The sequence below is a fragment of the Echeneis naucrates genome, chromosome 13 (genome assembly GCF_900963305.1).
Source record: "Echeneis naucrates chromosome 13, fEcheNa1.1, whole genome shotgun sequence".
NCBI classification, from domain to species: Eukaryota; Metazoa; Chordata; class Actinopteri; order Carangiformes; family Echeneidae; genus Echeneis; species Echeneis naucrates.
The window spans coordinates 4,290,704-4,313,305 of NC_042523.1; the positions used below are offsets into that span (position 1 = coordinate 4,290,704).

General features: G+C 41.1%; 4 protein-coding genes across 5 annotated transcripts; all 4 read right to left on the reverse strand.

The window, feature by feature from the left end:
* Positions 1–7: 7 nt before the first annotated feature.
* On the reverse strand, positions 8–4,275 carry LOC115052686 (oocyte zinc finger protein XlCOF6-like). The gene is made up of 4 exons (XM_029516953.1): positions 3,724–4,275; positions 2,967–3,298; positions 2,671–2,740; positions 8–2,525 (listed from the first exon to the last, which is right to left on the reverse strand). The coding sequence occupies exons 1-4, from the start codon at positions 4,124–4,126 to the stop codon at positions 949–951; spliced, it is 2,382 nt and encodes a 793-aa protein (XP_029372813.1). The 5' UTR covers positions 4,127–4,275; the 3' UTR covers positions 8–948.
* Positions 4,164–9,845, reverse strand: LOC115052688 (oocyte zinc finger protein XlCOF22-like). 2 transcript variants are annotated; one of them, XM_029516956.1, is made up of 8 exons: positions 9,648–9,845; positions 8,863–8,961; positions 8,143–8,362; positions 7,386–7,456; positions 7,001–7,123; positions 6,530–6,815; positions 5,242–5,987; positions 4,164–4,346 (listed from the first exon to the last, which is right to left on the reverse strand). In XM_029516956.1, exons 1-8 carry the CDS (start codon positions 9,759–9,761, stop codon positions 4,311–4,313), a joined length of 1,695 nt encoding a protein of 564 aa, XP_029372816.1. In that variant the 5' UTR covers positions 9,762–9,845; the 3' UTR covers positions 4,164–4,310. The 2 variants fall into 2 exon arrangements, with proteins under 2 accessions (XP_029372816.1, XP_029372815.1); XM_029516955.1 differs by lacking the exon at positions 4,164–4,346 and having other exon boundaries at positions 5,025–5,987.
* A 1,224-nt stretch (positions 9,846–11,069) lies between these two features.
* On the reverse strand, positions 11,070–15,271 carry LOC115053585 (oocyte zinc finger protein XlCOF6-like). Its single transcript, XM_029518410.1, has 4 exons — positions 15,097–15,271; positions 13,940–14,273; positions 13,507–13,569; positions 11,070–12,744 (listed from the first exon to the last, which is right to left on the reverse strand). The coding sequence occupies exons 1-4, from the start codon at positions 15,256–15,258 to the stop codon at positions 11,264–11,266; spliced, it is 2,040 nt and encodes a 679-aa protein (XP_029374270.1). The 5' UTR covers positions 15,259–15,271; the 3' UTR covers positions 11,070–11,263.
* A 72-nt stretch (positions 15,272–15,343) lies between these two features.
* On the reverse strand, positions 15,344–19,924 carry LOC115053584 (oocyte zinc finger protein XlCOF6-like). Its single transcript, XM_029518409.1, has 4 exons — positions 19,060–19,924; positions 18,303–18,634; positions 18,007–18,076; positions 15,344–17,861 (listed from the first exon to the last, which is right to left on the reverse strand). Exons 1-4 carry the CDS (start codon positions 19,460–19,462, stop codon positions 16,285–16,287), a joined length of 2,382 nt encoding a protein of 793 aa, XP_029374269.1. The 5' UTR covers positions 19,463–19,924; the 3' UTR covers positions 15,344–16,284.
* Between the last annotated feature and the right edge of the window lie 2,678 nt (positions 19,925–22,602).

The window sequence follows — 22,602 nt, forward strand, 5'->3', positions numbered from 1 at the left end:
AAAATAAAAAACTCACCGCTGCTTCGATTGCAAATTGTCTTTAATTGCAATAAAGAAAGAAAAACATTTCTGGACAAGGCCTTATTAGACAGAACTGTACATTTTACTTGGTATATTATTACCATGAAAAAAAAAATCACACCGAGATGGGATCCAATGGGATTATTATGAACTATCAACATAATTATTTCAAAATAGCAAACAACGTTCATAGTTTAAATATCAACTCAACTAAGAAGAAAAAAATTCCAACCCTTCCTAATATAGAAAACTGTGTATTTGTGGTATTAACCACCTTATTTACCGTGGTACATCACCTCAAGACCGCTGTTTACGATGTGTAACTTTGAGATTCCCAAACAGCCAGTGTTCTTTCTAATGCCATGCATGCTTTGATGTTTTTTCCAGCTTAGTTTCCAGAAGTTACTGAAGCAAAAACAAATATGAATTTGAATTATTAATGCCACAAACAATGCTGCTAACATCTAGAGATACTCTGGGCAAGCATAGAGCTGCCACAACCATTACAATAAAATACTCCATTAAAGGCTTTTCTTTAATCCCTTAACTCCAATATATTAAGAGTAACAGCTGAGAGATACCAGAGCCCTGAAGAATTAAAAGAATAAGTACAAACAAGAACCATTTGTACCGTAAAGCTATCACAAAATATTTTGTATTTGTATGTAGTAATTCCAGAAAGTCAACATATTTTTAAAACAAATGTCTTTCCTCTCAATGCGCCAACTCTCAACAGATTAGAAGGTAAAAGCAAGTTATTTTGTCAGTGTCCCTTTTTTTCTGTTGAATTATACTTTTTTCCCTTAACACACACAAAAAAAAAACAAAAAACCAAAAAACAAAACACCAATTCAATTTTGGCTGCTGGATTAAGCCAAGATCTCCCATTTGTCAGCATATTAGTTGCATAGCATGTCCTCTGAAGCTTCAGTCACAGCTGTGCTTCTTCAGCTGCCTTGAGTCTGAGAAGCCACGGCCACACTGCTGGCATGAGTAGAGCTTCTGCCCTGTGTGCACCTGCAGGTGGGACTTGAGCTGGTTTGACTGGTGGAACTTCCTCTGACAGTACAGACATTCAAATGGTTTCTCTCCCGTGTGGATCCGCAAGTGTCTGTAGAAATTACCGTCTGTTCTGAAAGCTTTGCCACATTGGTCACATTTGTACGGTTTTTCACCAGTGTGAATGCGCTCATGCTGCTTCAGACTACCGGCATGGAAAAATCTCTTCCCGCAGACATCACACACAAAGGGCCTCTCTCCTGAGTGGCTTCTCTGATGGTATCCAAAAGAGTATTTATTATGGAAAGACTTCCCACATATGCCACAATTGTACTCCTTGTGTTCACTGTGGCCTCTTTCGTGAAGTTTGAGGGAATATGCAGCACTGAAACCTCTCAGACATATTTTGCAACTAAATGGTTTAACCTGAGACTTATTTCGTCGCTGAGTCTGCAAACATTTTTGTGTACCATCCGTCTCCTCGTTCCGGTCAGCATGCACGTACTTCTGGTGTATTAGCAGCCTGCAGTTGAAGAGGAAGGTCTTCCCACAGAGATCGCACATAAAAGGTTTCCTGGCACCATGAATGAGCATGTGAGACTTAAGCTTGTTGTTGTCTGAGAAGCTCTTGCCACACTCCTGACAAGTAAATGGCTTCTCCCCTGTGTGAATGCGAAGGTGCCTCTTGAGGTTGTTATTGAGGCTGAACCTTGCTCCACATATGTGACAGGTGAACGGTTTCTCTCCTGTGTGGACGACGCTGTGTCTTTTCAGAGCAGTGCCAGTCCTGTATGATCTGTTGCACACAGTGCAAATGAATGGAGTAATGCCTGTGTGCTTCCTCTTATGCACTGTTAGGGAATGGGCGTATTTGAAAGTCTCCTCACACATTGTGCATTTGTATTTTTTGGTGTTTGTGTGAACCATGCGATGGAAGCGAAGAGTGTCCTTGCTCTTGAACTCCTTCCCACATGTTCCACAGCTGAACGGCCTTTCCTCCGAGTGGACGGCCATGTGACATTTCAGCTGGACAGACGTCTTGCAAGTCTTTTCACAGAGCTGGCACTTCAACATTTGCTTCCATTTCTCGTGGCGTAACAGATGGTTTTCCAGAGACTGCTGAATTCTGAAAGTTTTCCCACACTGATCACAGGCAAACGGCTTTGGTGGTTTCAGCCGCTGGTGATGCTTCAGATGATTCTGCAGCGACTGCTCTTTTCTATACGATCTTTTACACTGAGGGCAGGGGAATGGTAGAGGGGCCTTACTCGCCTCATGACGCAAGATATGATTTTCCAAAGATTTCTTCTCTAAGAAACTTCTGTCACACTGGTCACAAGCAAACAGCTTCTTGTGGGTCTTCATGTGCTTGTTCAAGTCACATTTCCGTTGAAAAGGGACATTACAATGTTCACAGATAAAACGCTTCACTGTTCGGGACTCATTTTTTCTGAGCTTTTCATCTGATTTGATGTTGCTCTCTTCAGTGCTGTTGTCAGTGGTCACTGGAAATGGAGTGGGGAAAAAAATCTATTCATCTAACACTATTTACAGTTTGTAGTTCAATATGTACGTTTTTCAAAATCACATATTCTGTCTATTTAAACCAGCAAATTTACAAACAAGCAACAGTATGAAAGCTGATCATACCTTTTTCATTTTTAGAAAGCACTCTCCTTGTCCTCCTTGTTCTCCTTGAAGGCACCTCTTCCACAGGTGTCTGGGATGGATAGGGAAGTAATTTAAGTTTAAAAGAAATACTGAGGATGCAGTCCTATAAAATCAGTCAGTCCTGTCAGTGACAGTGTCACATTTCTACCTCATGTTTTTGTCCATCATACATATTGAGACAACATCTCAACATCTCATCCACACTATCATCATAAAGACAAGTCATTCTGATATGTGGTTACTTCCAGACAAATACCAAGCCATTAACACCAGACCTTTCCCTGTACTGAGTCAGGACCACCGATGGTACTGGAGTCGAGACTGGAGGCCTCTTGAGCTGGAGACCCCGATGATTGTGTTGGTTTGAGGATGAGCTGTATTGGTGCCATGGTTTCACAAACAGCTGGTGATGACAGCAGCACGGTGGGGGCCGGGGTTAAGTTGCCAACAAGCAGCACTGAAGCTCCTGTAGGTTTAGGGACAATCACGCCTTCAGATGTTGAGCTGGAAATGATTTCCCTTTCTGCTGAACCAGGTGGAGGGATTGAAGTAGTTTGAGCAGGCTTTAGGTCAGTCTGGCTGGTGGAGTCTGACGGTGCTGGTGTGCCTGTGTTGATTCAATGGCAGAGAGAGGGAATGTCACAGCAATGCCATTTCATTGATCAACATGCACTGGTTCATATCAATATCGCTACAAATACATTAGTTAGAATCTTAAAAATTGCTTTAATCACTGTACATTGATGTAAACTACACTCGTTCATTTCGCATTAGACTGAACCTGGAACCGTTTAGAGGCCTGATAACTACTTCTGTGAACGAATAATGTGCCTCCGGATTTGTGATTGTTAGTTGAACATACTTACTGTCGCATAAAACAATGGAGGTGATCGGCTGACAGATCATCTGCAGCAGCTCCCTATCAGCTCACACTGATTAAACGTAAATGGTTATTCTAAAAACACATCAGTGTCGGGTGTCTTGTGCTCATCGGTGAGTGAGTGATTAATCGGCTGACCAGTGCGCACTCACCCAAAAGAGGGACGTCCTGCGGCGGGATGGGAGCCTTGTTCCCGGCCTCGCTGATGGTCCTCAGCTCCTTCTCCAGCTGCTCCATCTCCCGGCCCAGCTGACCCACTCTGGCCTCCAGCTCCTGCTCCAGCTGCCCGGCTTTCCTCTGCAGCACGTCCTCCAGCTGCTCCACTTTGGCCCGCAGAGCCTCATTCTCTTCGAACAGCTCGGAGGAGAACTCCGTGAACACTTTGTGGATCTGGACGACCAGACACTTCTCTATCGCTTGTATTTCGACGAACTTGGCGTCTTCCCACTCCGTGTTTGGCGCCTCTTTCGCCCAGACGTCCCTGAACACAGACACTGCTGCCTGGATGGCCACTTCCACCACCGAGGCCACTTCGCTGCCGAACTTCGCCTCCATTTTCTTCGGTTTAAAGATCACCCCGTCGCATCTGCCAGCTCGACGGACATCTTTAGTTAACTGTAACTTGAAATCAGGCCTGTGATATATTTTGCATCCAACTAGGAGGACGTAATGTCTGCCTCCCTACATGGAGGACTGTGCGTCTCTGAAAATGTTTCGTGTTGAACATCCGTTTCCGGTGTTACGCAGACATTTCAGCATAGAAGCCGTACACTCCCTAATGGAAAAAAAAAGCTTTGATAATGGGAGGGAAGTTTCATAACTGACCTTTAAAATATCACATTTGTTGTATCTCGTCTAGAGTATTGCAAGTATATAATAGCTGATTTTTAAAGTTTGAATTTGTAAGGTGTAATTAATGAATTTCAGGAGACCCCCCCCCAACAATCCTCAACAGAACATTGTCTAGTGTCTAGGGAATGAACATTTACTGTGTTTACATTGTCTTTAGTATCTCGGTTTTGACTGGAGTTTTGAGGTATCCCGTTTTTGTGTTTGTGCATGTAAACACCGTGTCCCGAATTCAGAAACCGGGTTATGCTCTTCTCCCGGCTTTGCCATCTGGAGTACTCCGATAGAAGGCAGGCTACTGGAGCGCAGTATCCCAGTTTCTGACTGCTGAGCACCATCTGCGCAGGCGCCATAGTGACACACAGATATACAAACAACATGGCGGCAACGAGATCGTCAAATTACTGGAGCGACGAAGGGATGGAATTTTGCCTTATAATGATAAAAGAACTGGTAGAAGCCAGTAGAAGTCACAGCGCGCGCACACACACACACACACACACACATATATATACATATATGTATACACACACACACACATATATATATATATATGAGTGTGTGTGTGTGTGTTACGTATATACGTTAAGGGAAAGACTAGAAAAGAAGAAAAGATCGAGACACCGGAGTCAAGTTCCTGGTATGTCATACTATATAATAAAAGACGGTGCTGGGACTGTGTTCACTTGTCCTTCACAATATGTAATCAGCTCAGCACAAATCAAATTCTTTGGCAAGCAACATATTTTTATTATCGTGCCATCAGTACCTGCTTTTATTGAACCTGCCCATTCTGGAAACAACAGTAATTGTAAACTTACCTGATGTGACTTAAGGCTGCTGTGCTGTGTAAACATGCGACCACAGATGTCGCAGGAGAACGGCCTCTCCCCGCTGTGTGTTTTCAGGTGAATCTTCAAGTAACTGGAGGACTTGAAACTCTTCCCGCAGAGCCCACAGCTGTGAGGCCTGTGAACTGTGTGGTGCTGCTGGTGTGAGCGCAGTTCAGTGATAGAGCTGAGCCGTCGGCTACAGAGCACACACATGCATGGAATAGTTGCTGCGTGTGTTTGGAGATGTTTGCGAAGCGAGTCAACACATGCCACCGTTGTGCCGCAAGCCACACAGGCCAGCGAGTTCTCCCCTGAGTGAGAGGTCTTCTGGTGCATCTTCAAGGCACTCTTCTGGATGAAACACTTGCCACAGGTCTCACAGCTGAAGGGGCGCTCTCCAGTGTGTATCCTCTGATGGCCTTTCAGAGTGTCGGCCTGGTTAAAGCTTTTGCCACAAGTCTCACACCTGAAGGGCTTCTCTCCTGTATGTATGCGCAGATGGCGCTGCAGGTTACCTTGTATTGTGAAGCTTTTATTGCAATACTGGCAGTTGTGAGCCCGCTCCCCAGTGTGGACCATCTGGTGCATTTTTAGACCGTGGGCTCGGTAGAAGCTCTTCCCACACTGTTCACAGCAAAACGGACGGACCTCAGCGTGGAGGCGCTGGTGGTTACGCAGGAGCTGCTTCAAGGTGAAACCCTTGCCACAAACATCACAGGTGTGGGGTCTTTCACCTGGGAGAAATTAAATTTTTAATAAGCACAGATTAGTGTTTATCCAACTTTCAAAGACATTATGCTTTTTTTAAATAATGAAAATAAGACAAAAGAGGAAAGATTGGGGGAATACTGGACTTCAATCTACTTGTTACCAAAAGCAATTCTCCAAATTAATGGGTGAATGTGTTTCAGAGTTATGTTAATCTAGATATACTTAGTACAATCATCATAACAACTTTATAAGGTCACATGGCGTCAGTTCTGAAGGTTTCACATGAAACTATGGGTGGACTACATAGGAATAGGTCCCTGTACAGCTCATGCTCCTGATAAAGCATTTGTCATTGGGTCTGGGTCTTCAGAGAACTTTACCACAGGATATATGAGGATTTCAGTTATTTAAGAATCTTAATTGCAGATCATGAAAGGAGTGCTTTATATGCAACTGATGAGGTTAAAAGCAAGCTAGCCAAAGTAGCCTTATCTTTATTAACCTTACCAGGTCATTTGTGGTTTCAGGGCTGTGCTGGACCAGCAGCATGAATTTGAACACTCACCTGTATGAAGTAGCATGTGTGCATTAAGGCTGCGCTGAAACGAAAATCCTCTGCCGCATTGGGAGCAGTGCAGAGGCTTCTCAGCACTTGCCCCATGGATAGCTTGGTGGGCTTTAAGCTGCAGCAGTTTAGTGAAGGTTTTTCTGCAGTGTTTGCAGCTCAGAGGCTGCTGGTTCTGGCTCTGGCGGTCTTTTTTTGCTCGACCTCGGGTGGACTTAGGCTTTACAACACGTTTAGGTCTGGAAGTATATCCTCTTTCTCCTTCATCTAGATCTTCTGCTTCCATCTAACAGCAGAAAATACATGTGGTTAATTTCCTTTAACCCAGTCTTTTAACCTCTGTCAGACTGGTTACCATCACATTAACACAATTTAATGTATGTTCAAATTCTTTAAATAAAAGAGACAAAGAGGCAAAATTGAAATAAGCAGAGGATTGGTATTGGGCACTAGGATATTCATAAAACTGACCTGGTAGTCTGGGTCTTCATCGCTGTCGTTGCCAGCAACATCTCTGCACTGACTAAAATCAGATTCCTCATCAGCAAGTGCTTCCAGTCCCTCCTCCTTTATTATAACTGGCTGAACATTGTCCTGAAAGATGCACAGGATAAGCAGATATGGATACGAGTACAAATTTATAATTTGGTGTACCTGGGACCTAGTATTCTTTATGTTTCATTTTCATTTGGGAAGTTGTTTTCTTAATAATTTGCTCCCTGCTTTCCCAGTTCGCTTGCCTGGGAAACACATTTGGTCTGGGAACGGGGGACAGTGAGGAAAAGAAGAGAAAAGAGAAATCAATGTAAAATGCAACAGATGATGAACATCTGTGTGACAAAAGAAAGGAATTTACCTCATAAGTTCTGCCTTTCCACAGGTGAATAATTGGTGATCTTTTCACCGCAGCATCACTACTGGCCACATCTGTAAAAAGTCAAGAAGTTATTAATTTTATTTTCTTATTAATCTATTAATCTAGTCTTATTTATTAGAACTGTAAAGATAAAGAGTGACAGAGACATGGAAAGTTAGCTGACACTGGCTGGCTGCTGTTAGTGCCAGATGAGCTTATGGCAAGAAAGAAATAAGAACAAATTGAGAGAATAAGTTTTATACATATATAATTGGAATTTCACCCATGTTAAACTGTTCCAAATTTTGACATATATCCTAAAACAACTATGCAGAAACAGAAATTTATAACTTTACAGATAAATATCTTGTCTAAATGTATACTTGCACATCACAGTTTTGTGTGGATAAATACACAATAAAACTCAGCATAAAAATAGGATAGGATAAAATAGTAGGATGATTTGCAATAGTAGGCTAAGCGCCCCTCCGTTTCCTGGTTTTACACTAAGCTAAGCTAAACAGCTGCTAGTTTCAGATTTATTTAATGGATGGATATGAAAACAGCCAGTTTAACCATTTTTGACAAACTGGTTGAACTAGTCTTGTAGTTCAATTTTCTTCAATTTTGTTTTAATAAAAAACAAATAAAATTTATGATTAAATATTTATAACTTGGTAATAGACGGTGCACCGACTTTTCAACTAGTTTTGCGTTTGGTTAAGAAAAACAACATGGGGCTAGGTAAACTTATCACCTCTGCAACTCTTCCTCCCTGAGTGATGGCTGATCTGGATTGACACTTCCTCTACTCCGTTAGGTGGATCCCTCCGGTCTTCCTCCTGACCATCTCCTCCCTCTGTCTGCTTCTCTTCTTCCCCCTGTTCTTTTCTGCCCCCCAGCAACACCTTCAGCTCCTTCTCTGCGGCGTCCACCCTCCTCCTCAGGTTTTCAATCTCTGCCACACCCTGCGATACCTACAGGACAAAAACAGCAGTAAGTAGAAATCAATGTAAATACACTGATAAGGCACAGCGTTTTGAACAGATAACAGATTTTAATGTTTTAATGTTAAATTTTCTCCGGCTACTAAAACTGACTGAATCCTGCCACAAATGTGGATTTGTTAAAACATTGTAAGCGATAGAGAAACAGCTTGAGAGACAAACCAACCTCAACGCCCCCCAAAAATGACAAAAACCAACACACACACACACACACACACAAAAACAAACAAACAAACAACTCTTGGCAACACCTGTGGAGTGTAGCATTTTTTCTTTTTATTTGCTGAATAAAAAATTATCCATGCATACTGGAGCTGGCATGTTGGAATATAGTAATTATGATACAATGACAATCTTTACCAGATAATAACCAGATAAAGACTGTAATCAGAAAAACTAACTATGATTTTGGAACAATAACTAAAACAGACATCTGCAGAAAAGTAACTAAAGGCAATCAGGTGACATACTTCTAACTGCAGTTGAGCAGAACTCTCATGGAAAAGCAGGCAGATTTTCTCCACAGTTTCTCGAGCCAGAGATGACATGAAGACACTGAACTGGATCACCTGACAGAATAATACAGACCAACAGACCAATACTGTCACGGCAGAATCAAGGGTGAAAATGAAATGAATATTTACAAATGATGAACCAGGAGGGCAACAGGCACCGTCTGGGATGTTGAAATCATTTTCCAACTTTTCAGTCAACTTGGCTTCTCAACATACAATTTTCATACAATACACAAAAGGGTAAGGTTTTACTCAAGATATAATACATTTCAGGTAACTGTAAACACATAAACACAATATTACCATTTGTGCTGTTAATTATATATATATATATATATATATATATATATATATATATATATGTATATATCTCATTGTACGTCATAGAGGATACATTTTAATTGCTTTGACAATGTAGGAAAAAATATAATAGTTATAATTAATGCTGAAATTTACAGGTGCACCGTTGTGTTTGTATATTTTACATCGTGTAGTGTGTACTAATGAATAATATGGCATGTGACTTCTAACAACTTAATACTGGAACTGGTAAATATTTGTAAAAGTCTGTCCATACATCGTTTAATGACAAGACTGAGATGGTCTGATCATTGTGAGAGAAACATTCATGCTGCATTCAAGGAAATGCCGGATAAGTTTCACAAAAAAACACTGTTTAAAGCAACATGAACGAAAACACAGCTCTCCCTCGCTGTTGTCAACATTACAGTTCGCCGTACCTCCTCCTCCGGGCAGCCGTATGTGTCTTCCGTCCTAACTTTGGACATTTCTGTCACAGTGGAGTTGACCATTGTCTCCAAAATGGCGCCCACCTGCGCCTCCAGGTCAGACATGCTGACGGATGAGTATGCCGTCTTGGGCCTCTGTTTGTTTAACCACAGCAAACACCTTTTGACGTTACAACATTTTGGTACCGATGTCGGGTGAAAAAAAAAATTAAAAATTGTTCCTGTTATACGACACCGCCGACCCTTTCCTTCCGGGTCACGTTTTTCAAAATTAAAGACCTGTCCATTGCAATATGTTCATACATTTTTGTGCAACACAAAAACGAGTGCAGAGGAAGAGACAGAGACTGATCCTACTTAAGTATAACCAATGTCATCACATTAACAGAATTCATAGTTAGTAATATGATGTGCATTAGAAGTTTTGACAGTTTCCGCTGTTGAAGCTGAAAAAGAGAGATGCTCACTTTTTAACCATGGCAAATATTTCAACAACTATGTTATATTGCTTTTGTATTAGTTCGACAGTAAAAGGTATTTTAATGTGTCTTCACAGGCTGCCTGTTAAAGCTCTCACTCATGGAGCTCTATGATGTAGACTATACTAGCTATAATCAAGCGTTAACTGTAAGCTGTAATTTCAAACTCACGGTACAACAAATTCACCCTCTTTTCTTCATTATTACCTTCCTGAGATATTCATATCCCAGTCCTTTAAAAAAAAAAAAAAAAAAAAAAAAAAAAAACAACCCCATGATAGAAAGCATGATGTCTTTTTTTTTTTTTACCCCCAAGCATATCTTACTTGTTTAACAGACTTTAATACACTTAAAATCAGCTAAATGAAATTGTCCTCAGTGAGTAAACTTTGGACACCCCTGCTCTACCTGGTCAGGCTCCAAAGACACATCATCCCCTCCTCATCCACAATATACAAACAGTGGTCTTAAAACCAGAGTGAGTTCCCATTCCCATGACCTGGAATAACCTCCCACCAAGTTTGAGATCCCTAACCTCTCTTGGCTCTGTTCAGACTGGCCTTTAGGTTACATGTGGTGCTCTTTTTATTGTATTGCATTGTAGTCTGTCCAGCGTCTTTACTTTATATCACTGCTTCTGTCATTTACTCTTGATTGTGAAATGTACTACATAAATAAACATTGCTTGCTTCCTATTGTAAAAAGGCGTCCTTGGCTCTAGACAGACATTTTTTATACTTTGAAAATAATAGTATTAACACATAACAAACGTATCGTCCCATCTAGAAATGTATTTAATTACTCTTCTGATTTAAACTTATCACACAACCCAAGATTAGGAATTATATTATTTAAAGACAAATTTGGTTGTTTATGGTTGCATTTGGCTGCATTTGGCAGAGACACACTATTACTAACAAGAAGACTCCTGAAACAAGAAAACGATATTTTAATGACCAGTTGCAACTCTGAAAATTACCACAAAAACATTTTCTTGAGTAGAAAAGTTACTCAGGTAACAAACCATCTCCTGTTATCCGTGACGCTAAAGGTGTTTGTTGATTTGTTTTTTTTCCTTCATGTCCTGTTTTGGTTGTAGTGTTTTATTGGAGAACTTTGGCATAAGACTTATGTTTCAGGCGGTTGTCCATGTGTTCTCTGAATCTTCTGATATTTCTCAGTACAGCTATGTTTCTTCAGCAGCCTTGAATCTGAAAACCCAAGTCCACAACTGCTACAAGAATACGGTCTTTCTCCAGTGTGAACCTGCATGTGAAACTTAACATGTCCCAGCTGTCTGAACCTCGCTCCGCACACTTCACATTCATAGGGCTTCTCCCCTGTATGTATCCGTAAGTGCCTCAGGTAGCTTGTGTAGATCCTGAAGGCCTTGCCGCACAGCTTGCATTTATGCGGTTTTTCTCCAGAGTGTTGCAGTTTGTGAGACTTGAGAGCTTGCTGGATGATGAACCTCTTCCCACATATGTCACAGCCAAACGGGCGTTCTCCTGAGTGAATGCGCTGATGGTAGTCGAATGTGGCTTTGTAGAAAAAAGACTTCCCACAGGTATGACAGTTGTATTGTGTCTGACCTACGTGGATCAGCTCGTGTCTATTCAGTGAACTAGCAGTTTCAAATCTCTTGTGGCAGGTCTTGCAGCTGAATGGTGTCATGTCTATTGTAGTTTTGTCCCGTCGACAGATAACTCTGCGGTTACCTCGCTCCCTGGTCCGTCTCCTGAGGACCTCCTCATCTCTACCATCATGAGCCATTTTCTGGTGTTTCTGCAGTTGGAAGTTGTACAGAAATGTCTTTCCACACAGGTCGCACATAAAGGACTTGAGCGCACCGTGAAAGAGCATGTGGGCTTTCAGCTTGTTGTCCTGAATGAAAGTCTTCTCACAGACTTTACATTTGAACGGCTTTTCACCGGTGTGAATACGAATGTGTCTCTTCAGGTTGTGTTGAACGGTGAACCCTGCTCCACATGTCTCACATGTAAACATCTTCCCTCTGTGAACTGCCTGGTGCGCACTCAGCGATTTCTTCTTGACAAATGTTTTGCTGCACTCTGTGCATTTGTACGGGTGTTCTCCAGTGTGAATGTTTTTGTGACACTGCAAAGTAAGGGCACACCTGAAACTGTCCCCGCACTCTGAGCATTTGTATGGTTTGTCAGTGCTGTGGACAGTCTGATGTGCCCGCAAATTGTGTTTGGTTTTGAAACCCTTGCCACAGCTGGAGCAGATGAACGGCCTTGTGTCTGTATGGACGAGCTGATGACTCTTGAGGTGCATTTTTGTTTTGAAAGTCTTGATGCATAGCTGGCACTTGAAGGCAGCGTACTTCTTCTCCTCGTGGCGCAACATGTGATGCTCGTAAGACGCGGTTTTTCGAAATTTTCTCGGACACTGGTTGCAGGCAAAAAGCTTTTGTTCTTTGTGAGTGTTCAAATGCTTGATGAGGTGGAACTGCCGGCTAAAACTTTTGTTGCAGACCTCACATACAAACATCCTCCCTTTCCTGGTGATGCCTGCTTCCTGTGTGCTTTGGCAGTCAGTGTTTGTGGAGTCTGGTATGCTCCTTGTGGTGCAATCCTTTGCAGTGTCTAGACAAGAATGAAAATGATTAACCAACCTAATTTTTATGGTAAAAGGAAATGAAAGAAGTCAAAGTGTCAAATTTCACATAATTGGCAGATGGATTAACTTCTCATCAATTACTTATCAAAATTTACATGAGGAATCAATGTTATATTCTCAAATAGTAGACAAGAGCCCAAGTACACTTGAAATATACTTAATTCAAATGTTTAGTTGGGGTGTGCCAAAAGATCGACTCATATAAGAATCACTATTCTCATTTAGTACAATTCAGAATCCATTTAAACTGTCCCCAAATATTCTTTTTTTTTTTTTTACATTTTTTAAAAATAAAACAAATCTGCAGGCTGTCTGCCTCCATTTTGTATGTAGGATGACCTGATTTCACCACACAGCCGGTTCTGGAACATATGCAAACAAAGAGGAAACTACAACAGTGGAGGAAAGAGAGATTCTACCGGCCCCGTCCTTGTTGAAGGCAAAGATTTGAACTCACTTTGGTTTTTACCGAATGCCCGGGAAGGCCGAGCTTGGTATGACTTATTTTATAGCTCGCTACTTAGAGTAGCAGTTGTTGTCCACACACATTGGAAAAGGCATCGTTTTGAATTGAAAATCGATTTTGAATTGAATTGTAACCCCAAAAATTGGAATCGAATCGACATGTGAGATAGTAAAAGATTCCCACCCCCAATGTTGAGTGGAATATTGTTTCCTTTTGTGTTCATGTAGATTATTTTAACAGTCATCATTATATAACATCTCACCTTGTCCTCTTCCTGGTATGGACTCAGCTTCAGAATTCAGCTGCTTTGCTGCATCTCCGATATCTGAGGAAACAATAATAAAAAAAAAAAAAAAAGGCAAGATTAGTTGTTGAAGTCAACCAAAAATACTGTAAATGTTGTGTGATGATAATGAGGTCACAAACCTTAAAATGAACCTTAACCTGAACCTTAAATGAAAATCACTGGGATCACCAGTGTTTCAAATAAAAACAATCAATCTGTTTTTGTTCGCTGCACTGTGTTTGAAAGACAGTAAACCTCTTCCTCCACCACCTTCCTCTGTCAAGGTTTGAGTAGGTGGAGCAGGGACAGGGAGAGGTGGAGTTAAATCTGGACAAAAATGTTCATTCTCATTGGCTATAATATCCCACTTTCTCTAATTTTATAGGGTTAGGGTTAGATCAAAACTTACCTGTACTACGCCCACTGTGCGTCCCATCAGCACTTGTTGAATCAGACATTTTCTCTGTCACTTCATCTGTTTTAGTCTTTAACATCCCAAATGGCTTCAAGGTAAAAATCAAACCACTCTGCTCAAACAGGACTGGGCAACCACTCAAGACATTTTCTCTCCACATTCTGGCATTTTCAAAGTGTTCAGTCGTGGTCTTCAACTTGCTCTCAAGCTGACCCACTTTGGCCTTCAGAGTCTTGTTTTCATTGTCCAGCATCGAAGACAGCAGACAGAATATGGCGTCAATCTTTCTTGCTGCCTCCCATGCTATCATTTCCATGATGCTGCTTTGCTGTGAGAATGAAAGCGAAAAAGAAGATGGATTGGAGTAGCTCATACAGACAAAATACAAAGAATGTTATCAACTATTCTTGCAAAATTTGTCAAATTAATTCAAAAGCCACAGTAAATAAATAAAAAACTACAAGTGATTGAATGATGTTTTACAATGATGTTATAGATGATTATTGCATTATAAAGGAGTTCAACTGATTATACAATGCAGTTTAATTACTAAATCAATAAGTGTGGCACAAAAAATTGCTGGCTCACCACTAGTGGACAGCACCAGTCTAATTACAGGTAGAAATAGTCAGTCTAGGCAGATAGGTAGAAGACATGGATCATTTTCAATGTGTTGACCACATGAATATACTTTTTGAGTCAAAAACGTGTTGAAATCTATAAACATATTGTCCAAACAAAGTAGACAATGTCCACCAGAGTTTACCTGTGAATCAAAGATATGAACTACCTGTTTATTTAGACATGAAAGACAGGGAGAAAACCTTCTCACAGGACATACCGGAACCAACCAACATATCCTCTATGTTTATATTTAAGCAACGACTAACCGGTTAATCAAATATTAGCAGTTACCAATAAATGCGATAATCAACAAATAACCACAGCAACTGTGGAGGTTAAACACCAAATGGTTGTTGTATAATCACAGTGAATAATTTACTAAAGTGATGTTCATTCAGTCCCCACAACTTCCAAGTTAAGCGTAAGTAAGACTTTATTAATGCTAACGGACATGACGCCATCTTTGTTGTTACCAGCCTAGCCAGTTAAAAGCATTAACAACCTAACCAAATAGCCTCTTCGCTCACCTCCCGTCTCATTTTCGCCTCTTTTGTCTTAATATCTTCCTTCAAGTTTCCGAAGAGCTCAACAGTTGCCTTTATGACTGTCTCCATGATTGACTTGGTTTCTAAATAAAATACAGACTTTTCTGACATTTTCTGCTCCCACTCCACTGCCGACTCTTCCATTGGCCGAGACAAACGACCGCGGAACTGACGGCATTGATTCCGGAAATCGAAGTAGCAATAAAGAAAGTGTAGAATTTCAAAATAAAAAACTCACCGCTGCTTCGATTGCAAATTGTCTTTAATTGCAATAAAGAAAGAAAAACATTTCTGGACAAGGCCTTATTAGACAGAACTGTACATTTTACTTGGTATATTATTACCATGAAAAAAAAAATCACACCGAGATGGGATCCAATGGGATTATTATGAACTATCAACATAATTATTTCAAAATAGCAAACAACGTTCATAGTTTAAATATCAACTCAACTAAGAAGAAAAAAATTCCAACCCTTCCTAATATAGAAAACTGTGTATTTGTGGTATTAACCACCTTATTTACCGTGGTACATCACCTCAAGACCGCTGTTTACGATGTGTAACTTTGAGATTCCCAAACAGCCAGTGTTCTTTCTAATGCCATGCATGCTTTGATGTTTTTTCCAGCTTAGTTTCCAGAAGTTACTGAAGCAAAAACAAATATGAATTTGAATTATTAATGCCACAAACAATGCTGCTAACATCTAGAGATACTCTGGGCAAGCATAGAGCTGCCACAACCATTACAATAAAATACTCCATTAAAGGCTTTTCTTTAATCCCTTAACTCCAATATATTAAGAGTAACAGCTGAGAGATACCAGAGCCCTGAAGAATTAAAAGAATAAGTACAAACAAGAACCATTTGTACCGTAAAGCTATCACAAAATATTTTGTATTTGTATGTAGTAATTCCAGAAAGTCAACATATTTTTAAAACAAATGTCTTTCCTCTCAATGCGCCAACTCTCAACAGATTAGAAGGTAAAAGCAAGTTATTTTGTCAGTGTCCCTTTTTTTCTGTTGAATTATACTTTTTTCCCTTAACACACACAAAAAAAAAACAAAAAACCAAAAAACAAAACACCAATTCAATTTTGGCTGCTGGATTAAGCCAAGATCTCCCATTTGTCAGCATATTAGTTGCATAGCATGTCCTCTGAAGCTTCAGTCACAGCTGTGCTTCTTCAGCTGCCTTGAGTCTGAGAAGCCACGGCCACACTGCTGGCATGAGTAGAGCTTCTGCCCTGTGTGCACCTGCAGGTGGGACTTGAGCTGGTTTGACTGGTGGAACTTCCTCTGACAGTACAGACATTCAAATGGTTTCTCTCCCGTGTGGATCCGCAAGTGTCTGTAGAAATTACCGTCTGTTCTGAAAGCTTTGCCACATTGGTCACATTTGTACGGTTTTTCACCAGTGTGAATGCGCTCATGCTGCTTCAGACTACCGGCATGGAAAAATCTCTTCCCGCAGACATCACACACAAAGGGCCTCTCTCCTGAGTGGCTTCTCTGATGGTATCCAAAAGAGTATTTATTATGGAAAGACTTCCCACATATGCCACAATTGTACTCCTTGTGTTCACTGTGGCCTCTTTCGTGAAGTTTGAGGGAATATGCAGCACTGAAACCTCTCAGACATATTTTGCAACTAAATGGTTTAACCTGAGACTTATTTCGTCGCTGAGTCTGCAAACATTTTTGTGTACCATCCGTCTCCTCGTTCCGGTCAGCATGCACGTACTTCTGGTGTATTAGCAGCCTGCAGTTGAAGAGGAAGGTCTTCCCACAGAGATCGCACATAAAAGGTTTCCTGGCACCATGAATGAGCATGTGAGACTTAAGCTTGTTGTTGTCTGAGAAGCTCTTGCCACACTCCTGACAAGTAAATGGCTTCTCCCCTGTGTGAATGCGAAGGTGCCTCTTGAGGTTGTTATTGAGGCTGAACCTTGCTCCACATATGTGACAGGTGAACGGTTTCTCTCCTGTGTGGACGACGCTGTGTCTTTTCAGAGCAGTGCCAGTCCTGTATGATCTGTTGCACACAGTGCAAATGAATGGAGTAATGCCTGTGTGCTTCCTCTTATGCACTGTTAGGGAATGGGCGTATTTGAAAGTCTCCTCACACATTGTGCATTTGTATTTTTTGGTGTTTGTGTGAACCATGCGATGGAAGCGAAGAGTGTCCTTGCTCTTGAACTCCTTCCCACATGTTCCACAGCTGAACGGCCTTTCCTCCGAGTGGACGGCCATGTGACATTTCAGCTGGACAGACGTCTTGCAAGTCTTTTCACAGAGCTGGCACTTCAACATTTGCTTCCATTTCTCGTGGCGTAACAGATGGTTTTCCAGAGACTGCTGAATTCTGAAAGTTTTCCCACACTGATCACAGGCAAACGGCTTTGGTGGTTTCAGCCGCTGGTGATGCTTCAGATGATTCTGCAGCGACTGCTCTTTTCTATACGATCTTTTACACTGAGGGCAGGGGAATGGTAGAGGGGCCTTACTCGCCTCATGACGCAAGATATGATTTTCCAAAGATTTCTTCTCTAAGAAACTTCTGTCACACTGGTCACAAGCAAACAGCTTCTTGTGGGTCTTCATGTGCTTGTTCAAGTCACATTTCCGTTGAAAAGGGACATTACAATGTTCACAGATAAAACGCTTCACTGTTCGGGACTCATTTTTTCTGAGCTTTTCATCTGATTTGATGTTGCTCTCTTCAGTGCTGTTGTCAGTGGTCACTGGAAATGGAGTGGGGAAAAAAATCTATTCATCTAACACTATTTACAGTTTGTAGTTCAATATGTACGTTTTTCAAAATCACATATTCTGTCTATTTAAACCAGCAAATTTACAAACAAGCAACAGTATGAAAGCTGATCATACCTTTTTCATTTTTAGAAAGCACTCTCCTTGTCCTCCTTGTTCTCCTTGAAGGCACCTCTTCCACAGGTGTCTGGGATGGATAGGGAAGTAATTTAAGTTTAAAAGAAATACTGAGGATGCAGTCCTATAAAATCAGTCAGTCCTGTCAGTGACAGTGTCACATTTCTACCTCATGTTTTTGTCCATCATACATATTGAGACAACATCTCAACATCTCATCCACACTATCATCATAAAGACAAGTCATTCTGATATGTGGTTACTTCCAGACAAATACCAAGCCATTAACACCAGACCTTTCCCTGTACTGAGTCAGGACCACCGATGGTACTGGAGTCGAGACTGGAGGCCTCTTGAGCTGGAGACCCCGATGATTGTGTTGGTTTGAGGATGAGCTGTATTGGTGCCATGGTTTCACAAACAGCTGGTGATGACAGCAGCACGGTGGGGGCCGGGGTTAAGTTGCCAACAAGCAGCACTGAAGCTCCTGTAGGTTTAGGGACAATCACGCCTTCAGATGTTGAGCTGGAAATGATTTCCCTTTCTGCTGAACCAGGTGGAGGGATTGAAGTAGTTTGAGCAGGCTTTAGGTCAGTCTGGCTGGTGGAGTCTGACGGTGCTGGTGTGCCTGTGTTGATTCAATGGCAGAGAGAGGGAATGTCACAGCAATGCCATTTCATTGATCAACATGCACTGGTTCATATCAATATCGCTACAAATACATTAGTTAGAATCTTAAAAATTGCTTTAATCACTGTACATTGATGTAAACTACACTCGTTCATTTCGCATTAGACTGAACCTGGAACCGTTTAGAGGCCTGATAACTACTTCTGTGAACGAATAATGTGCCTCCGGATTTGTGATTGTTAGTTGAACATACTTACTGTCGCATAAAACAATGGAGGTGATCGGCTGACAGATCATCTGCAGCAGCTCCCTATCAGCTCACACTGATTAAACGTAAATGGTTATTCTAAAAACACATCAGTGTCGGGTGTCTTGTGCTCATCGGTGAGTGAGTGATTAATCGGCTGACCAGTGCGCACTCACCCAAAAGAGGGACGTCCTGCGGCGGGATGGGAGCCTTGTTCCCGGCCTCGCTGATGGTCCTCAGCTCCTTCTCCAGCTGCTCCATCTCCCGGCCCAGCTGACCCACTCTGGCCTCCAGCTCCTGCTCCAGCTGCCCGGCTTTCCTCTGCAGCACGTCCTCCAGCTGCTCCACTTTGGCCCGCAGAGCCTCATTCTCTTCGAACAGCTCGGAGGAGAACTCCGTGAACACTTTGTGGATCTGGACGACCAGACACTTCTCTATCGCTTGTATTTCGACGAACTTGGCGTCTTCCCACTCCGTGTTTGGCGCCTCTTTCGCCCAGACGTCCCTGAACACAGACACTGCTGCCTGGATGGCCACTTCCACCACCGAGGCCACTTCGCTGCCGAACTTCGCCTCCATTTTCTTCGGTTTAAAGATCACCCCGTCGCATCTGCCAGCTCGACGGACATCTTTAGTTAACTGTAACTTGAAATCAGGCCTGTGATATATTTTGCATCCAACTAGGAGGACGTAATGTCTGCCTCCCTACATGGAGGACTGTGCGTCTCTGAAAATGTTTCGTGTTGAACATCCGTTTCCGGTGTTACGCAGACATTTCAGCATAGAAGCCGTACACTCCCTAATGGAAAAAAAAAGCTTTGATAATGGGAGGGAAGTTTCATAACTGACCTTTAAAATATCACATTTGTTGTATCTCGTCTAGAGTATTGCAAGTATATAATAGCTGATTTTTAAAGTTTGAATTTGTAAGGTGTAATTAATGAATTTCAGGAGACCCCCCCCCAACAATCCTCAACAGAACATTGTCTAGTGTCTAGGGAATGAACATTTACTGTGTTTACATTGTCTTTAGTATCTCGGTTTTGACTGGAGTTTTGAGGTATCCCGTTTTTGTGTTTGTGCATGTAAACACCGTGTCCCGAATTCAGAAACCGGGTTATGCTCTTCTCCCGGCTTTGCCATCTGGAGTACTCCGATAGAAGGCAGGCTACTGGAGCGCAGTATCCCAGTTTCTGACTGCTGAGCACCATCTGCGCAGGCGCCATAGTGACACACAGATATACAAACAACATGGCGGCAACGAGATCGTCAAATTACTGGAGCGACGAAGGGATGGAATTTTGCCTTATAATGATAAAAGAACTGGTAGAAGCCAGTAGAAGTCACAGCGCGCGCACACACACACACACACACACACATATATATACATATATGTATACACACACACACACATATATATATATATGAGTGTGTGTGTGTGTGTTACGTATATACGTTAAGGGAAAGACTAGAAAAGAAGAAAAGATCGAGACACCGGAGTCAAGTTCCTGGTATGTTTACACATACCTAGCAATAAAGATATTTCTGATTTCTGTATTTTCTAAAATACAGATTAATAATAATAAAGATTAACTATATAATTTCATTTGTTATTATTTCTACGTTTAAAGGTGCATTCCTACTTCTTTTTTTTTACAGAGTAGGACTGAATGCTGACCTACTCAGTGATATACGGTGGATCTAAGCCCTGTCCTCAAATGTTTCCCTTTTCAGTTTTACAGAAGTAAACTTAGTTGTGCTAAAGGTTTTGCAAAATTAACTTTATGCTTCTGATGAGGTCTGTACATGCCACTGAGACATTGTTTACCATATCAGGCTTTAGAAATTAACACGTCTTTAACTGATGGCAATCTGAATTGTGTAAAATTTGTTGAAAGGAACTACAACAGAAAGCCTCACTTCACGGCCTCCAATAACTTCTTGCAAAGCCACAGACCTCACCTGCTCACTGATTCACATAAAGAGGCGCACAAAAATTGTCTTTCAATATTCCAATTTGTATTAATCAATTCAAAGAAAGGACTGTACAGTCAATAATTTGCAATTGGTTCTGATCCTTTATATATTACTGGTTCACTCATTCAACTTTTCCATGTTGGTAGATTTTGTTGCCAGAGTATGTTAGAGTGATTGTATAGTGGAAGAGTGGGACTTCAGAACATGCACAGCAGTACCATAATAGAATCTATATCATTCATGCAACCTCTTTGTCGGATGTGTTTGTGTGGAAGATTTATAGATCATCTTCTATATGGTTTTTCGTACAAAACAATCTCACACAGACTCAAAAAAGTTCAATATAACAAAGACAAGGGGCAGTTTTCTCAGTGTCACTATTATTAAACATATTTTCCTCTTATTCTTTTTTTTTTCTTTTTATAGAAAACATTTCAGAATAGATACAGTACAATATCAGGTGGTAGAAAGCAAGCATACCAACAGACAGACAGGCTGAGGGCAGACTGACAGTGGAGCTTTGTGGTCCTTGGAGGGAAGAAACTGTAAATATCTGAGTTTTGAATTGGCAGCACTGGAAGGCTGGTGTCATAAATTGAGCAGAAGTCAAATATGGAATTAAAATAGAGGAAATTATTAATGGAAACTATGCACTGAGAAAATTTGGCCCAGGTCTTCATAAATTAATCTCGTGACAAAAAGGAATTCGACTGCACAACATAGTCATTTTAATCTGTGTGAACTAAAACTGTGCGTCTGTGTAAAGTGTAAAGGACTGCCTGAATTACCTGTAAAGCATCATAGAATACCACAAACGGACAGAAAAGAGATTTAAAATAATAATAATAATACAATTTTTGATTGATTAGATTCACTGTTGTCGGGCTCCAAGTTAAAGTCGGACTATTTCCTCATTATGTAATCCAGGCTGAATGTGTAACCTGGGTTGAGGATGACTGTCTGCTCTTGTTGTTGTTGGAACAAGCAGTAGTTTGACTGACATGACGACTGTATGTGAGCTTATGTTTGTTTTTTCAGCACTTCTGATAACGTAAACAATAGATGTTATTTTTAATAAAAAACGTTTGTTCAACCTTTCAGTTTCAACTGTCCATGAAACAAGCATATTCAATATTTTTTGAGAGAAAAAAAGGCAGTTATACCAATATAAAATTAACGCTAAGTCCCTTGCATTTTTGAATCATTTTCTGTATTGTATTGTATTGATTGATCAACAAATTGTTTCAGCTCGAGCATACATTTCTTGACCATCAGTAACTCACATTTAAGCAGTATTTGTACCACTTGCAAGGAGCATGAGGAAAAAAAGTGAAAGTCATGAAACAAACTCAACTGCTCCTGGCCTATAATCAAACAATTCTTTTGCTGGTAATTTTCCTGGGTATGGCATCCCTGCTGGATCCCCAACACCACTGACCATCAGGCCTCAACTCTGCAACAGGCCAGTGTCCGTAGTGCAAAGAAGAAGTTGCATAAAGTCATTACTGACATCATCATTGTCATCTTCAACATTAATTCCTGAAGTCACCCCTCTACGATCCTCATAAATCCTTAATAGTTGTTTCGGCGTCTCTATATATGCACCTAGATGATCTGCAGTGGTTTTTCTTCCTGCTTTTTTAGAAATAAAGGCTTGATATAACAAAAATTTAGATTTTACATCTCAATAAATAAAGATTATATTTACTGAGAGCAAGAGGGAACTCTGATTCATAAGGACA

Bases quoted from the DNA above. Each gene is read 5' to 3' on its own strand.
- LOC115052686 (XM_029516953.1), bottom strand. From the start codon at position 4,126: ATGGAGGCGAAGTTCGGCAGCGAAGTGGCCTCGGTGGTGGAAGTGGCC. The intron at 3,299-3,723 runs GTGAGTGCGCAC...GAATCAACACAG, and splicing joins GCAGGACGTCCCTCTTTTGG to GCACACCAGCACCGTCAGAC. The intron at 2,741-2,966 runs GTCTGGTGTTAA...TATCCATCCCAG, and splicing joins CTGACTCAGTACAGGGAAAG to ACACCTGTGGAAGAGGTGCC.
- LOC115052688 (XM_029516955.1), bottom strand. From the start codon at position 9,761: ATGTCTGACCTGGAGGCGCAGGTGGGCGCCATTTTGGAGACAATGGTC. The intron at 8,363-8,862 runs GTATGTCACCTG...TTTGTCCTGTAG, and splicing joins CTGCTCAACTGCAGTTAGAA to GTATCGCAGGGTGTGGCAGA. The intron at 7,457-8,142 runs GTGATAAGTTTA...GACTTTTTACAG, and splicing joins AGGGAGGAAGAGTTGCAGAG to ATGTGGCCAGTAGTGATGCT.
- LOC115053585 (XM_029518410.1), bottom strand. From the start codon at position 15,258: ATGGAAGAGTCGGCAGTGGAGTGGGAGCAGAAAATGTCAGAAAAGTCT. The intron at 13,570-13,939 runs GTAAGTTTTGAT...TTGTTTCCTCAG, and splicing joins GCACAGTGGGCGTAGTACAG to ATATCGGAGATGCAGCAAAG. The intron at 12,745-13,506 runs GTGAGATGTTAT...ATTCTTGTCTAG, and splicing joins CATACCAGGAAGAGGACAAG to ACACTGCAAAGGATTGCACC.
- LOC115053584 (XM_029518409.1), bottom strand. From the start codon at position 19,462: ATGGAGGCGAAGTTCGGCAGCGAAGTGGCCTCGGTGGTGGAAGTGGCC. The intron at 18,635-19,059 runs GTGAGTGCGCAC...GAATCAACACAG, and splicing joins GCAGGACGTCCCTCTTTTGG to GCACACCAGCACCGTCAGAC. The intron at 18,077-18,302 runs GTCTGGTGTTAA...TATCCATCCCAG, and splicing joins CTGACTCAGTACAGGGAAAG to ACACCTGTGGAAGAGGTGCC.